General features: G+C 39.3%; 2 protein-coding genes across 3 annotated transcripts in view; one reads left to right on the forward strand and one right to left on the reverse strand.

The window, feature by feature from the left end:
* CTNNA2 (catenin alpha 2) overlaps positions 1 to 17,118 on the forward strand; it is a 527,667-nt gene that overhangs the window by 350,952 nt on the left and 159,597 nt on the right. The window lies entirely within an intron of this gene.
* Positions 11,026 to 16,609, reverse strand: LRRTM1 (leucine rich repeat transmembrane neuronal 1). Its single transcript, XM_075150509.1, has one exon. The coding sequence runs from the start codon at positions 15,938 to 15,940 to the stop codon at positions 14,375 to 14,377; it is 1,566 nt and encodes a 521-aa protein (XP_075006610.1). The 5' UTR covers positions 15,941 to 16,609; the 3' UTR covers positions 11,026 to 14,374.

Below are 17,118 nucleotides of genomic sequence, written 5' to 3' on the forward strand. Positions count from 1 at the left end.
TGCTAGCCAAAACAAGGACTTTACTAAAAAAATAATAAATTGCTGGCTAATATTATTTGCATGGTAATTGCTTTGCAGTGCCTATTAAATCAGTGTTTCTGGCACAGCTTTGTGATAGCAGAAGTAGGGATATTAATATACTATGACAAAAAGCTTTTCTCATTTTCTGTTTATTAAATTAATTACTATTTTCCCATGGGGGGGTTGGGTGGGAAATGTATCCATTGTTACCCTCAGCTTCGTGGGATTTTGATGAGGGCCATTGCGTGGGCTGGAAAATCAGTGATGTTTGCGGACATTTAGGGAAATGTTTAATGGGACAGGGTCAGCTCTGCTGTAGACTTCTTGTACCTTCGTGGCCCAGCTGATTGGCACAGGAGCAGAAAATCCAGCCTGCTTCCAGCCTGATAATGACTGATGACATGTGCCATTCATCTATCTGAAATGTCCACTATGCATCCTCAGCACAATTAATCTGCACGCGCGCTGGAAGTCCAACACCTTCAGACCACACTGGATTTACTGTCTTTGCCTTCGTTACTGGTTGATCACATACACAATCCTTTTGACACATCCAGGTGAAATGGACTCTCTGGCCATACACTGGATGACAAAGGTGTCCATATTTCCATCTGGGATTTGCAGGCAAGAAATACATGAGCCTCAGATAACTCCTAGTTCGGGATGTATAAAGCAACACCTGTCCCATGGTTTGATCTCAGTTTGATTTCTCCCTCCAGAGCATTAATGGTGCTTATACAGTGTATATGTTGTCTGGGGAGAGTCTTCTGAACCTGACTGCGTTTGTTAGGTCTGGTCACAACTTCTAGTTGGTTTTAGTAAGCATTTGGTGAAGTTTGGGATTGCAAAAAATAATCTTACAGGAACAATTTTTAATGTTATATAACGTATCCTGCTTTAAGCATTTCTGAGACGCTTCATACCAAAGCTCTTTTGTCTGTAGTGCATCATTGCATACCGTTATTTTTAGCTGCCGTGACTTAAAAATGTTACTGTAAAGACACTATCACACATTTTCTATATGATTTTTTTTTTCCTTAAGTGCTCACTGCAATTTGTAGCTAGAGTTTAATTAATTATTAGGCATATGTAACTGTCAATCCATAATTTAGATACTTCTGGCTCACAGTTTTTGGAATGGAGCTTGGTTTATAAAGAGTGAACAAATATACCATTCCATCTGTTAGCCGAACCACCTGGCACAAAATCATTTGGGGCATAATTACGTAGTTGGCAAGAGTTTCAAAAAATGTGATTTCTAGAGTTTTAATCCCAATTGATGCTTTACTTTGTAGTGATGGAAACCTGACTAATGCATCAAGGACCAGTTCTTTCTTTCACACCTCTGAATAAAATAACTTGTGTTCACCTTGCAAAAAATGCCTAACATCAACAAATATAGGAACCAAGAGACAGGCGTGAAATAATCCTGAGAGCACAATCACAGGAATGGAATTGAAGCTGGTCTGTTGTTATAAGCAGTTGAAGAGAGTCACGTACGAGTCACATCATTGTCCTTTTAATCTCTGTAGGAAGAGATTTGGGACAATTTGGGAAATGATTTTTCCTTCTTGATGGTAGTGCAGATGTTTTTCTGAACTCTGAGTTTTACAAGATTGCTACATCTGCAAATCTATTTTCCTATTCTTTTGGTGATAAAATTTTTCTTTAATCTTCTGGAAGCACAGAATACACGCTTAACAGACTTAGGAAATCATATTTGAAATCTAAGGAAACGTCCTCTTTTTAACTCTTGGAAGGGGAAGACAAACTCATACAAGATTTTAGGTTAGATAAAACTTCTGAAGTAGGAGCAAATAGATACACCATTTAAAAAGAAAAAGAAATTGCGCCAACTAAGTGTTTACTGCTGGTTGCAAACAGTCTTAAGGATGGAGTTGAACATCATGCAGAAGTTGCACAAAAAAACGTTCACATACTATGTATTGTAAAGCTGCAGCTGGGGGAAGGCTGATTTAATAACGTAAGGAGAGTCGTGTTTGTAAGGCACACCAGGAGACCTTAGCGGGTATTTAGCATGGAACTTAGTCCTTTTTTACTAAAATCAGTGACAATATCAAACAGAACCTGGACCTTGTTTTGAAGTTTTACTGTGTGCTGTTGTTCAGAGCACGTGAACAACTTGTTACAGAAAGACACAGGTAAAAAATTGCAATTGAAAATGCAAAGAAATGAGGTTATTGAAGAGGGGTCTTGTTTATGAATAAGAAACCTGCTCAGAATAGTTTGCTTTCTTAAGGTTTGCTTCCTTGTGGTAAAACATTGGCAATGCCGTATTTTAGTGTCTGGGGAGAGAGCATCCTTAGTTTTAATTCTTTGCATGGTTAAGTCATTCAGTTATCATTCAGTTTAATTAAATGGCTTTTAAGATTTAATTTTAGTGAAGGAAAAAATGATCTGTCATTAAAATTATGATTGAATGTTTTCTGGGTTTTTTTTAATGTGGCAGATATTGGGGAAGAGCCTTTGAGATAACTTTAGTAATAAAAAGTGCTCCTGGTAGTCTGTAAAACGTGTTATCTGTAATGAAAAAAGAATCATTGATATTGTTAATTAATAAGTGATGAATTAGTCTGGAACCTGACACTTAATTTACCCCAGTAATGGCATTCAAGGGAAATCACAGATTACACTAGGCTGTCATTCTGAAGAAGCCCCCTTTCTTCAATTTGTAGAAACTTATTGCTCTTCAGCTAAAAATCAGGGATTGCCTTTTGTCTACTGTGAGGAGAAATCTAGGAAAAATATATTTATCATTTGACAGAGTACGGTTGAGAAGAATAAGTTCTATGTTTGAAAATATGCATTTCCTATATGAAACTAAGCATATTATTGCACTTGAACAACCTGTAAAGAATTCCCACCCAGTATGAGGTGCTCAGCCAACTACTGTAAGTCACTCACTTGCAAACACTTCTGTAATTGCCAGAGATACATATATGCCTCTCTGTAAGTATTGGTGGAAAAATAGATGACCTTAGTGGATCAATCCTGATGTCTTCTTTCTTTTTTTTTTTTTAATTGTCTGTACAGTTCCTTGTATTCTTATTCTTGAAACTGTCTTGGCAACGGGCATTATGAATACAAGAGTTGTCTGAAATTGCATCGGTAAGGGATAGACGATCAAACTTGCTCTGACTGTGGATAGTAATGAATTAATTTTATGCTGGAAGAGCAAACTGCTTACATTATTATATACAAATCATTTGAATAATCTGTTTTCTAAATATTTTTAATTAGGTAAAGTTATTACCTAATTGGAAATGGGTTCATTTTTTAAATTTTAGACGTGAGAAGTCAAACTGTGCCTTGTTTGTTGTGTTGTTCTTTAGTTTCAGTTGAACAAATTAATAACAACATATTAAAATTAACATAAAAGTGCTAGCTCTGAACTCCATCTAAACTAGTATTCAGTCTTTGCCAAAAGCCACTGTAAGATACAGCAAGGTCTTAGATGGTTAACAGGTAATTTCAGAATAACCTATAGAAGGGCAGTAACCTTGCTTTAATTATTGAAATACGTACGAGCAATTTCTTAGCAAATCACTTGTAGAAAGGGTTACTTAATTTGTCTGTCTGTCTGATACGCAAATTAACCTATATCTAAAAAACCACTAGTCAGGATGGCATTTGAAACAGAGATTGAGAAAACTGAAGTGATGGAAATATTTTACAAGAGAAAAACTTAATCCCTTGCTACTTCTCATCTTCCCTATAACCACAGCCTGTTACATCGGAGTTTATTAGCTTCAGGATGTAGTGGGCTCCCTGAAAGTGCAACCAAAGGATGTTCACTTCTGCTCCAAGCCACCAGGTTTCTTTTTTTTTTTTTTTTTTTTTTTGTAAAGAACAGGAACTTTAATAAAACATACAGTCCTAACAAAGTGTTTGGTGTTATCTCAACCAGAAACAGAGCACAGCTCCCTTGCAGTCCTCAGCAGCACCCCTCAGTGCATCCAGCTTAGCATCTCAGCTCCTTCGGACCATGAAGTGTTATAGGGTAAGATTATTAAAAGATAGGAACAGAAAATTGTCTGTTATATTGCATTATTCAGAGAAACTGGTAAAAATGAGGATTATTCCAGAAGACAGAAGAAGGAGTAACTGACCAAGGAGAACCTGTGTGTATTTGAAACATGGGGATGTGTAAGGCTCGTCTGGCCTCAGTTTCTCCAGGTGACTGTAGCTGTGCAGGTTGGGAACACTGAAATTCAGTGACTGGTCCATGAGGAAGAAATTGAAAGGACCGTTTCCACCGCATGGTGTGTCTTGTCCCAGACGCTGTTCCTAAAAAAACACCTTTTTTAATCTAGAAGGTTTTAGGGGTGTATGTCACAATTAGTTCAATGTTTCCATTTCTGCACAACTGTTCCTTTTTTAAAAATGCATCAGTGCTGTCTTGTACAATGAGTTCCAAAGTTTATTTTTTAATTTATGATTATTTCTCATGCTAGAGTGTGCACGGGCCCCTGTCACACTCCATATCCTCTTCTAACAGGTAGGTATAAGCATATCGCAAAAAAAAAATTACCACTGCTGTAAACCAGCTTCTGCGCTAAGTAATGACGAGAAACAACAAAAGAATACGGCAGGCAGTTTAATGAGGAATAACAAATAATAGTATAAAGTGAAGCAACGTAAAATTGCAAGGGGGGTAAAAAAGAGGGGAGGTGTGCTGGTTTTAAAATCAATTGCCAGTGTATTGCCTTTCCCGTCCGTGATTATATTTTATTTTTGCAATAGCCCTATGTGGACCGGCCACTAGAGGGGGAATGGATACACGTTTTGCTGTTGTGCTGCAGTTGTAGGTCCGGTTTCTTTGCCTCTCTTCTCACATACAATCTTTCCCAAACCATTCATCCTTTTACTTGTCAGTACTTAGCCTTATCTAGCAGTTATATCCTTTCCTATCTTTTGCTTAACAGAACTGGGGACTGTTTTCTAACTGAAGGCATAGTAGTGACTTATATCAAGCTATTTAATTTCTTGAAAGCTGTTCTATTACATAGACAGTTTAGATGTTATTCCTCTTTTCTTTTTTCCTCCTTTTTTTTTTTCTCTGCACACCAAGCAGAGGTATTCAAGGCAATATCCAGAAAGATAGTTGTCCAGCTCTTGCATATAACTTACATCTCCGAGGCATGGATGAACAGTTTTCCTTTTGCTTTGTATTTGACAATTCAGAATTTCATCCATCAAAGCTTATATAATCTTCAGCTTTTGGAGGTCCCTTTACACATCCTCATGATTGTCATTACTTCTTGCAAAATAAATAATCTGTCATTTGAAAAATGCTATACATTTCCTGATTGTAGCTAGGATGATTCAGCAGCCCTGGCCTTGGGACCATTCTGCGCTGCATTTTTTCGCTGTACTGAGTAAAAGGCCACTGTATTTTTGGGTGCCTAGCTAGTTTTATATGACCATGGAGCTTGTCTTATTTATGGGAAACTGAATATCTTTTAAAGGCATTTTGTCAAAAGCTCATTAAAAGTCCAAATATAAAATTGCCTTTTTTGTATACCAATTTGTTAATATTATTATGGTAGTCAAAAAGTTCAGGACTGCAGGTTGTTACAGAATCATGATGTTATTCCACAGACGACCAGTCAATTTATCCCTTTTGTATGGTATTACAGACCTTAATAAATCTTGAAATGAACTTAACAGCTACTGAGATAAGACTTACCGCTCCGTTATGATCATCTCTAATCAGCTCTAAACTAGGGGAACTGCAGTGTATTTTAGTTATTCAGGTTTTGGTGCAACAGCTACTTTTACTAGAGATCTTTTTTTACTAGCGCCTCCACTTCATTTTTACTTTTTGGTTTTTAAATTTCTTGATAAACACCACTTGGATGTCCTGATTAGTTGTTTTAAATGCCCTACTGCTTTAAACACACTAACTTTTCTTTCCCGTTTGCTAACAACTCTATTACCTGGAAACAATAGCTCTGAGATAGATTTTAGTGTTTGTTCCAAGCTTGATTTTCCAGGACTTATTCATCAAATCCTCATTAAGGGTTATCGTTAACAGCCATAGCTTGACTCCTTTGCTAATGAAAAATGACAGATTGGGGCTAGATTACTCTACATCATGAGAAAACGTAACCAGGGGAAAAAGAGAAAAGTTTTCAACTCCCTTTTTGATGAAAGAGACACAGTGTAACTTCATAAAACTACTTAGGGGAACTTTTTGGGAAGTCTTCATTCCACCAACTAGAATAACCTAATGTAATCCCTAACAGTTGCTGGAATCAGGAAAATACATACACAAACCCAATACAATAGGGTTTACTTCAGGCTAGAAGTGCCACCCATCGAAAAAATAACTATTGGCATAGCATATTTTACATAAAGTAAAAGCACAATCTCCAAGGGTCCAGTTCTGTGCATAATAACAATAAAATAGTTGATATTTTTAAAAAATATACCAAAAAGCCCATCGTGACAGAGCAAAGATGGACGGAGGAATAAGCTCAGGGTTCAGCTTCATGGGACTTCATGGATTGCTATTTCCTCCACTGCAAATACATGTTTGTTTATACTCATTTTGTCATCAAGTACCCCCACAGTGCTTTGTTATCCCTTGATGGGTTTCTCGTGTGTTGGTTGTCACCTAATTCTCTTTCTGATTAATCTGCTATGGGCACTGTCCCCTTTTCAATTTTCCCCTTTATTTTTTCAGCAGTGATTTTCTCTATCCCACGTAATTAATCTTTTTGCAGTTGATGCTCGATGCCCTCCACCTTCTGCAAGCTTAAGCATCGTCCCACACAGTTTTTTGTTTTGTGGGATTTTTTCCCCATAGAGGGTATGTCAGATGCATTTCTTCTACTCATTTATTGTCTCCATTATTTCTCTTTCAGGCCATCGGATTCACATTCAATTTATTAGACTGCAGCAATTACATAATAAATTCATGACATCCAGTTGTTGTTTGGGAATTTGATCTGACAGTGGCGTTGGGTTCTGGGCTGTTTGTAAAGGTAGTTACGGCGCAAGGGGAAGGTTTGTGAAGCTACATATGCCAGTAAAGAAATACAGAATGTCCAATATGGAGTGACATTTACATGAAATTAAGGTAAACATTTGACATGTGGTGGCCTCTTTAGCATGGGGATTGCAAACCTTTTAGCAGCAGCCACAAATTTCTGTTTGCTGTTGAAAAAATTGCTTTGGGAAATAATCTGGATCAGAGAAATAAATTTTCTGTCAAGATAAACTTTAGTACGGAGCCAATTTAAAAAAAAAAAAAAAGAGGAGGGTGAGAAAATCCCTAGGTGGTTTATCTGATTATTATTAACATTCCTGAGTATTTACCAGGCTCTGTTAGCCAGCCTGACTGTCAGTAGAGGCACTGAACTACAGAGACAGATTCAGGTTTACTCCCGGGAGCTCACTTTACCTCTCGTCTTGCAAAAAAGGTTGATAGCAGATGTGTTTCAAAGGGCTGGCATTTGTTAAAAGAATGAAAACCTCCGGAATTCAATAGCTGTGGACTGTTCTTGCAGTTTAGTTTGGGATTTTCAGGGTTTCCCTCTTCCCTCCCCCCCATTTTGATTCAGTCTGCCTGTGAGGTTCTGGGAATGGAAAATGGGAGAGGGGGTAAAGAGGGATAAAAATTAGAGGGAAAGTATATCTTTTAAAAGATATTCAGGAATCTGTTTTCGGTTTGAGTCCCCCAGCTCTTAGGAGGACGTTTGCTCATACCTGGTTGTAACCACTACAGTACAGAGCTACTACAGGGAGACCTGCTCTGTGCAAGCTGCATCGCCTTCATTGGATAAGCCCTTATATCAATTTGATATGTCCGTGCATATTTTTTTAATCTCAGATTTTACTGAAAATACAAGTTTTAGTCCTCTCTCCAGTGCCGTGCTCTGGTTTGCCGTTAGGAGAAAGGAACGTCTTGAAAAAGGCCACGACGAAGTTTGTAATCAATGAACGACCAGGCTTCGTGTCTAACCATGTCAGTCAGAGAAATCTGCTGTGCTAAACATGGTAATTCAGTGATGAAGTAGATATTTATACTTACCTATTACCTTGGAAATCTTGGATTTAGTCTTTGTTAGCTCAGAAATGGAACCGAATTGGTCATGTTCCCATAGCACCCGTGTTGAAAGACATCTTTCTGGCGGTAGAGACTGTGTCTGGTGAGGATGTGAAGAACATGAGAGCAGCGAAATGGTTTAAAATAAAAAGTGCCTTAGCAGAATTGTAGGTGCTGTTTGCCAAGCACAGGCACACATAATATTATGCTTTAGCCACTGCCAGTTATCTCTAATTTCTATGAGTGATGTACATATTTGGATTTTCAGGAAGAGGAGAAGTGGGGGAAAAGGTGAAAAGCTGATGTTTATTTTAAAATGAATTTCTTTTCTTGTAATGCAAATCTGGGTACTTTGAACTCAAACACCTTTCGATGCAGCCTGTTACCTTTGTCTGTCTCACCAAACTATCGCACCAGCAAAAGTGAATAAGAACAGTAATTGGTTTAAAGGCTGAATAATTGTGTCTGAATGGCAACAAGTGACACTATCTTTATAACAAAAACAATTGCCCTGTTCTCACGGAAATACAGATTTCATTGCAAATATGTTCACTTTAAAGCAGACACACTGCAATAAAATTACAGGGCTCTGCAGCATTCATCTCAGATCTTCACAGCCACCCACCCAATTACAGGCTGTGTCTTGCCAGCCAGAAGATTGTTGCTTGGTTTCTGTAATATTTTTGCAGCCTTGCTTTCCTCTACATAACTTTAGAGGTAGACTGCGCTTACTCCTTTCCTTTCACCAGGTTTTTCCTGCTGTAAAAAAAAAAAAAAATTGGCTGGTATGGAAAGTCTTTTGCATGGCTCTAAATGTGATATTTTTTTTACGTAGAATATACTCGGAATAGTTGTTTCTAATACCTTAATAGCTCTGGTTTATGTCATTAATTAAATGAAAGGTTAATCTTTAAATCACCAGCATTTCCTAAATTCCTAATCAACTTCATGCTTGGAAAGGAACCCGTATAAATGCTCAATTTGTTAATATTAGACTGGGTTGAGCAGGTCAAGGAAAAGTATAACCTTGATGCATAATGATAAATTGAACACAGCAAAAATAGCTCAGATCTGTTTGTCGTAATAGCCGTGAATACGAAAGCTGAATATGAGGGAGAATGAGTGTGGATATAATTAGCAGGAGAATCTGCTATAGCTCAAGATCACTCAACTCTCTAGATCTAGATGAGGGTTTCTTAAGGGATGGGGGGGAGGGAAGAGATATTTTGGGTAGAAAAGTCTGATTTTCTAGAAAGTCTGTGGTGAACTGTGACTAGGAGAGCTAAGAAGTCCAGCCAAAAAAAATTAGTGGAAGAGGCACAGTGCTGGAGTTCAGCGAACAAAATGATGGATGAGGGGGACATTGTGCTGCCAGGGAACAGGGAGGTGGCAGAGGAAATGACGGGGTTGCCTGCGTGTGTGTGTTTGGGCAAGCGTGTCCGTCTGCGCCTCTGTAAATGAGAGAGTGTGTGTGACTGCGAGTTTGAAAAGCCAGGGAGAGAGGGAGGGACAGAGAGAGATGCTGGGTATCTTTCTTAAATCTCTGTTGTTGTCCTTGCCACAGTCTTAACGTGGGAGGTGAAGGCACTGAAAAATCTCCTTCTCCTCGTGTGCACAGTGGTCCCCTTGCCTTCTCACCCGTTCTCGTCTTCCCTTTCGTCCTGTCCCTTCGCCCTTTCCTTTTCTCTTTCTTGCTCAATGGAGCTATTTAGTGTTGTACCCTCCTTGCCAGAAGCTGTTTCATCCCTGCTTGCTCAGTTTTTAAAACTGCTTTCTCCACCCACCTTCAGTCTTGGTTTTTCATCTGTGCTAGTCCTTTAGATTTACCATCTTTAAAAAAGAAAAGGCAAAGGGAGCCAGCAACAACCTGATTTAGTTGTCGTTACTCCAGTCTTTTCTCTCATCTTTTGTCTCTTCTTCATTTCTTTTCTTATTATTACTGTTATTATTATTAGAGCACTAGAAATAAGCTTCCGTATTAAATACTCCTCCTCATTTGCCATTCTGGATACCACTGGAGAAGCTGGGGGGAAGGGGAGGGCTATTCAGAGTGTCCTTTTGCTATTACTGCAGAATGAGACACATACAAGAAACAAATTTAGTCCATCGCAAAAGCAAACGAGGGGCTTTTTATCAGAACCAAAGCAAACTGATCAAATAGGCTCATTTCAAGTGCCCCTCAATGCCTTAGCCATAAAAACATACAGAATATATTAAAGCATACAAAAATATCCTTAGGTGTCATTAATGATCTTTCTCTGGCACACGTATGCAAGGCAGTGGGACTGCATCTTCAGACTGGTACAGAGCATCTAGGTACAGTGCACGTGGAGGAACACATCATCCCCTTGGTCTAACCCCTGCAGTACTCAAACAACGTGGTAAAGGAGGGAATTTGCAGCTTTAACACAGAATTTCTTTGTATTTTATATATTCAGGCCAGAAACAGAATGTGGTACATTAGCATTGATTCTGTGGTTTCATATCACTTTTTTTTTTTTTTTTTAAGTAGTACAGAAAGGAAGGAAAAAAGACAGAAAGGAAAATAAATCATCTCTTATATACATTCAAAGCATACACGGCAACAGTTCCTTCATCACTGGGTGCACTGTGAGTGTGTATTGATGTTAGCAGCAAGAGATTGCATATTAGAGATCTATAACACTGGTAGTGTTAACCAACCTCAAAAAAGGTAGTTCTTTTGCTTGCCTTTCACCCTGTCTTGTATGTTAAAAGACACTTAAATAAAAAGAAAATAATTTTAATTACCTGGTTATAAAAGGGAGATTAGTCCTATTAAGTAGAACATTAAAAGGGGAATATTTAAAATATTTTCATTCCTTCGATATTCCCCAAGCATCTCCTGAATAACAAACTGTCACAACTAACCCCAAAAGCATCATCTTTTTTTTTTTTCCTTCCTTTTTTTGTTGGAGCATTTCACAAGCCAGAATAAGGGCATCAAAAGAGAGAGAATGACAAGAAAGAGTTAGGGAAAATTTGTCCCTGCAGTTGCTATAAATGCAGTACAAATGTAACAACTCTCATATATACCAATGCAAGCAGCCTGGAGCAGGATGAGTAACTGGGTTTGCAATAGGTGGATTGAAACGAAATACTTGCTCCTTTATTTCTTTACAATCCATATTTTTTTCATGTAAACTTTCAGATGAGATGTGGGCACCCTGTGGAGTACCTTCATGCCATGTAATAGCAGTGACACTCCTCTTTCCACCAGTAGATATTCAGAGGGTATCCAGATCTCCAGATATCCTCTGGAGATCATTAGGAAGTTGTTTCTAGAAGATATTACCCTTAGAAAAGATTTCTGCATGAAGATTTTGAAATATATCATTTTCTCAAGTTTAATAAGTGCTGTGCTCTATATGGAGGATCCATCCATCATCCTGCTAAGGGTGGCAAGTCATTGGTGGTCATTACCTCTCTTCGGAAGAAATGGCAACAGGCAATACGGAAATCAGCTTTCACTTAGGAAATCACTGCACCTTTAAAGAAAAATGTTCTGTTCAGTTTACTTGAGCTGTCAATGCAAGATGCATGAAGCACAGAGGTGAATAAATTCCAAAGGCGGAATTGCTCACGCCTTTGCAAACGTAGCTTGAGGTTGCTAACACCAATAAACAGCAGGAATAATTCCAGAGGGGTGCAATCACTTGTGTGTTTAAAATACAGCCCACAAATATGCTAAAAATACATAGAAATACAACCATGGGATGATTGTTTGTCGGTATCAGTCTTGCATCAGATTTACAGGGGCAAAACCATGACTGAACTAATACGTTTCCTTATAGCAACAGAGGGTCACTATAGAAATAAAGCTAATTCATATTTTTTTTTTTTTTTACCATATGCAGACAATATTTTAACAATCTTGGTTGGTTTTGGAAGCTTCCTGGCAACTAGCTGTAATCAGTCCTTCTGGCTGCAGTGCTGCATGTTGACTTGAGGAACATATAACATAGTCCAAAGTTAGAGAGCCAATTTTTCACAGTTAAATTCCCTATTGATTTCAGAGAAGGGTTTAATGGGGAAAATACATATAGTTTGGCCCTCGGTTAGCATGGCATAAATTATTTTCTCTTAAAATATGAGCAGGCACCCAAAGAGACAAGGAGCTCCTTACCTACTCTCTGCCCTCACTCTTAGGTTCATACATGGACACTCAACCCCTCAGGTCACTTGGGAGTTTCAGGATGGGTCAAGCCCTTGTGGGTTTGAGGCATAGAAACAGAAATGTGCATTTGTTTAAAGAGAGAAAAGCTTAGTTTTAACAGTGCTAGCTTGTTCCAAAGCTGTGGGTGAATTTTCAATGGCTTTAATAAAAAAGCAGTTGATTTTCATTACATTTCTTATGAAAAAAGTCCTCTCCCAATAGATAGTCTCATTGCTTTCACAGATGACATTATAGTCTCACTAAATAAAAATTTTGGTTCAGAGGCTATCATCATATTTAATATTAAACAGGTTGAGATTACCAAATAGAGGAAAATAAGTTCTGACTCCTTAAAAATAGTGTCAGTCAGAAAAAAATATAAAATTCACTCCTTAAATTTAATGGTTAAAACCTGCTGGGCAGGAAAAAAATGGTTTATTCTGTGCCTATTCTCTGCTTTATAAGGCTGATGTAGCCTTTTAAGAGTAGGTGGCACTTCGATGCTATAAAAAAGAAAAAACCTGTGTTAAATTAAAGTATATGTTAGACTTCTGAATTTTTCCTCTATTGATGGTAACCTAAGGATAGAGAAATATGTACAAAGCATAGAAATGTTACCCAATTCATTATCCGTAACTTTTTATTAGCATGTAATGCTGTATGAAGAAAATTTCAAGGTGCTCTGCCTGATGTTGTAAAACTGCCTCATCTTCATTAGTGTGAGAGGAGTTGTTGAAAAGATCATTCAGTAGGTTGTTCACATACTGGAATGAAAAATCCAAAATACAAGGAAAGGAAGCCTTTATTTAAGGGCAGTCAAATAAAACAGCTGTGTGATTCTACATTATTAAATCACTGCTTATATCCATCAATTCCATTTATCAGTCATTAGTAAGGAGGATTCGGATACTTTCAGCCTCTGCAGAGATTTGAGAGTTGTTTTGTTAGTGAAGGCTAGTGGTGAAAGTGGGGGACACGAGATAGGCTTTGCTAGCAGTTTACTATAGGACCCAGAAGCATGCTCTAATTACTCTCTGTCTTACTCTGTCGGTGTTACAGCCGAGGTTTTACTCTTGAAGCACACACAGGTTTCACCACGGAGAACCAAATAGCTTTTGGTCTTCTCCATTCACCGTGGCACCACAATGCACAAAGCAAGGATTTCTTTGCTCTTAGCATATCTCAAAACAAGCGTAAAAGTGGGAAACGCTAGTAAAAGCCCTTAAATTTAGATTTTTTTGTCTTTTTTGTTTGAAATAAAATGATGACGGGCACTTTTTTTGGCAGTGTTTCAGTTGTTTGGGTTTTGTTTTTTGTTGGTTTTTTTTCTTTTTCTTTTTAGTGAGACTTTGCAATATGATCAGTTTTGATACAAAATACTTTCAGGGGTTATGATGCTGTTTTTATGGATCTTACAGCAACTAACAAGTGAGCTTGTACTTAAAAATCCTCAGAAATCCTGTCCCAGGGACACGGTCAAAACTTTAGCCTTTCTGAGGTGCACTGGCTCCTTGTTGTGCTGACATCCAGTTACAGGTAGCACATTAACAAAAATATAATTCCAGTGTCATGCTTCGTATCTTCAGTAACATGATGTAAGTGAATGTGTACTAATTACAATGTGAAGCCATCTGGTTAATTTTAAGCTTGCTATTTTACGTGGCTTCTTTGCTCCTAGACTTGCATTTCAACACTCAGTATGAAGAGAAAAAGAGGTTAAACTGTTGCATTTCGTATACAGGGAACAATTCATGTAATATACACCAGTCTGTAAAAACTGTAAATGCTATTTTTTTTTATTTTAAACAGTTTTCTTAGTTTACAAAAGATCAATAATTGGTACCTTTTTACACTCTCAGATTCCTGAATATTGACAGATCTTCAAAGGGAGTATTAGCATATGAAATCTTAAGATTGACTGTCCTGAAGATTTTTAAGACACGATAAAGCTAAAATATCAAGTCTTTTAGACAGCCCCTCTCCACAATTTCGGCAGAGGAGCGCGTCAGAAATCACCAGCAAAGCACAGCAACCCCCCCCCCCCGTGCCACTGTCTGCCTGCACGCTGTTATTTGGTTGCACACTGTTTAAATCCCCAAGGAAAATCACACCTCGCATTCCCTCGCTGGCTGCTGGTGACAGGAACAAGATCCGTACTCATTAATGATCACCAGGGCTCCCTCAATGTGGTTGGGTTTGTAATCAACGTAATACTCCTGGGCTGACATGGCAGCCATTTGATGCATGGTCTGTTTTTGCTTCTGCTTTCTGCGCTGTGTTACAAAGCACTGTCTTAGTTGCCTTAAGCTGGCTGGAAAGCACTTCCAGGAGACGTACAACACTAAAACCACGATGAGGAAGGAAAAAATCAGTGCCATGGTCCCCGTCACCACCTTGTGAATCTGAACGGCGTTCTCCGAGTTCTCGCCGGGCATGGTCATGGTTATGGCGTAGGTCGTTCGGTCCCCGTCGCTGTCCTGCACGTCGTACGTGGCGGTGGCAGAGCCGTAGCTGAACGTTTGGTCGCTGTTGTTGGTTACCGGCGAGAGGGTGTTAACACTCGTTGGGTCCGCCGCGTCTTCACACAAGTGAAAAGCGTAGACGGCGTCCAAAACATCCTCGCCCTGTGCGTACTCAGGGGTGGCACAGAGCAGATTGCTGTCGTAGCGACCCTTGAAGTTGCTCAGCCAGGAGGCCAGGGCGCAAACGTTACGGCTGCAATCCCAGGCGTTCGCAGAAAGGCTGATGCTAGTGAGGGACTTCCAGGAGTCGAGGACTCGGGAGTCGATGTAGGTCAGCCGGTTGGAGTCCAGCTGCAGGGATTTGAGGTGAGGTACACTCTCGAAAACGTGAGGTTCGATGTATTCGATTTCGTTGCCGGAGAGATCCATTTTTTCCAGTTGCCATATCCAGTCCAAAGTGTTTACTACGATGGTAACTTTATTCCTTCGCAAGCAGAGAGAGTGCAGGGAGATGAGCCTGGGAAAATGGGCTAAATTCACCTTCACCAAGTCATTGTGCTCGAGGTGCAGCTCAGTGAGTTTGAACAAGCCTGCAAAAGAGTTTCGAGCCAGGCTCTTTAACTGATTGTATCCTATGTCTAGAAACTTCAGGCTGCGACAGTCCTGAAAAATTCTCACTGGCACGAACTTGATGGCGTTCGACCGCATGTGCAAAGTTGTTAGTTTTCTCAGCCCGTGAAACAGGTCAGGCTCCAAAGACTGTAGGTTGTTGTATGATAAATCCACACTGCGCAAGTTTGGCATGGGTCGGAAAGTGGTGTTGGGCAGTTGGGTTATTTTGTTGGAACTCAGGGTGAGCTCTTTAACTCGCCGCAATTTTTGAAAGGCATTCCCCTCCACTGAGCAAATGTGATTGTGATCCAGATAGAGCCACGTGAGCTGCATTAACCCTGTGAACTGTCCATCATGCAGCTCTGAAAGGCTGTTGTACCGCAGAGACAAGCCCATCATGCCCGACAGGTTGCGAGGCATCTCTGTAAGATTCAGTGATTCACAGTACAAAAGCCTGCCCTCACACCGACATAGCTGTGGACACCCACTATTCACGGCTGGAAGCATTTTAGAAAAGATACCCAGCGTACACAATATCAACCCCGGGGGCTTCCTCAGCAGCCAGTTTAAACAGAGACCAATAAGAAGGAAATCCATTAGCAAGAATATTTCCAAATATGCTTGAGAATGTCCATTGAATCGTTTCAAATTCTACATCATATTTTATTAAAGGGAAAAAAAAAACCAAAAAACCAAAACAAAGCCAGAAAACCAAAGCAAAACAGCAAACAGAACAAACACAGAGGCAAATATTTCACTTTACAGCATGCAGGAGCTGTGCAGCATTAAAGTTCACAGACATTCAAAGGTAAAATGATAGTGATTTTGTTCATGTTAAATGCTGCAGCAATGAAAAAAAAAAAAAATCTTTCTTCATGAAAGAATTTAATTAAAAAGTGTCTTACCCACCCTTTTCCAGAGAGTGACAACCTCCATTCAGTTGCTTCCTTTGTGTTTGGACTAATTATATGCAGAGCTAAAAAAGACCCCTCTGTGCTACAAATTCAGTCCCTTTCAATTTTGTGCAAGGCTGGCAAGCTCACAATGTCTCACTTCGCTTCTGCTCAAAGAGCGAAAGGCTTGTCCAGCTAGCTTTTTAGCTGACTCCTAGGACCTGCAAGTTTCAGAACTATGTACATGAGCTTGATCTTCTCCTTCTCCCTCTGTCCTTTTCTCTGCAGTTAACACTGTGGCGTGAAAAAAACTCCAAACTCTTTACTAACGACTCCACAGGATTTGTCAATCTGTTTAATGTCCATCATTTGCAACGACCATTGACCGGCACAACCTTTACTCCATAGAGAGATTACCATTCATTCACTGACCGGCTAAGGGTAGCTTTATTTCCCATTCTTTGTTCGCTTTGCTTGTTAGGTGATGCTTAGAGCAGAGAGAGACAGCAAGAATCCCTTCCCTTCAGCTGAGCAGTATGTTGCTAGAGCATGCAGAGGCACCTAGTGTTCACTGAGTGTCGTAAGCTGCTCATGATTGTACGCCTGCACTGTGCATCTCAGACATGGGCAGATTGAAAAGGGGTGGGCATAAAACCAACATTTGAGCGAACCAGGAAAGTAATATATGCTCTTTGCTGAAATGGAAAATACTTTAAGCCTATCTCGCCATTGCTCAAACACGCACGCACACACAGCCGCGCAAATCATCAACGGCGAGGCAGTGCTAAGGAGGAAGCTTGAGAATTAGGGTTCTTTTTTTTTTTTTTTTGCTTTTGTTTAAAGTCTGAATTTATAAGCTGTTAGCCGGGAGAGGGAGATACT

This window comes from Calonectris borealis, chromosome 4, assembly GCF_964195595.1.
Source record: "Calonectris borealis chromosome 4, bCalBor7.hap1.2, whole genome shotgun sequence".
Classification (NCBI taxonomy): domain Eukaryota; kingdom Metazoa; phylum Chordata; class Aves; order Procellariiformes; family Procellariidae; genus Calonectris; species Calonectris borealis.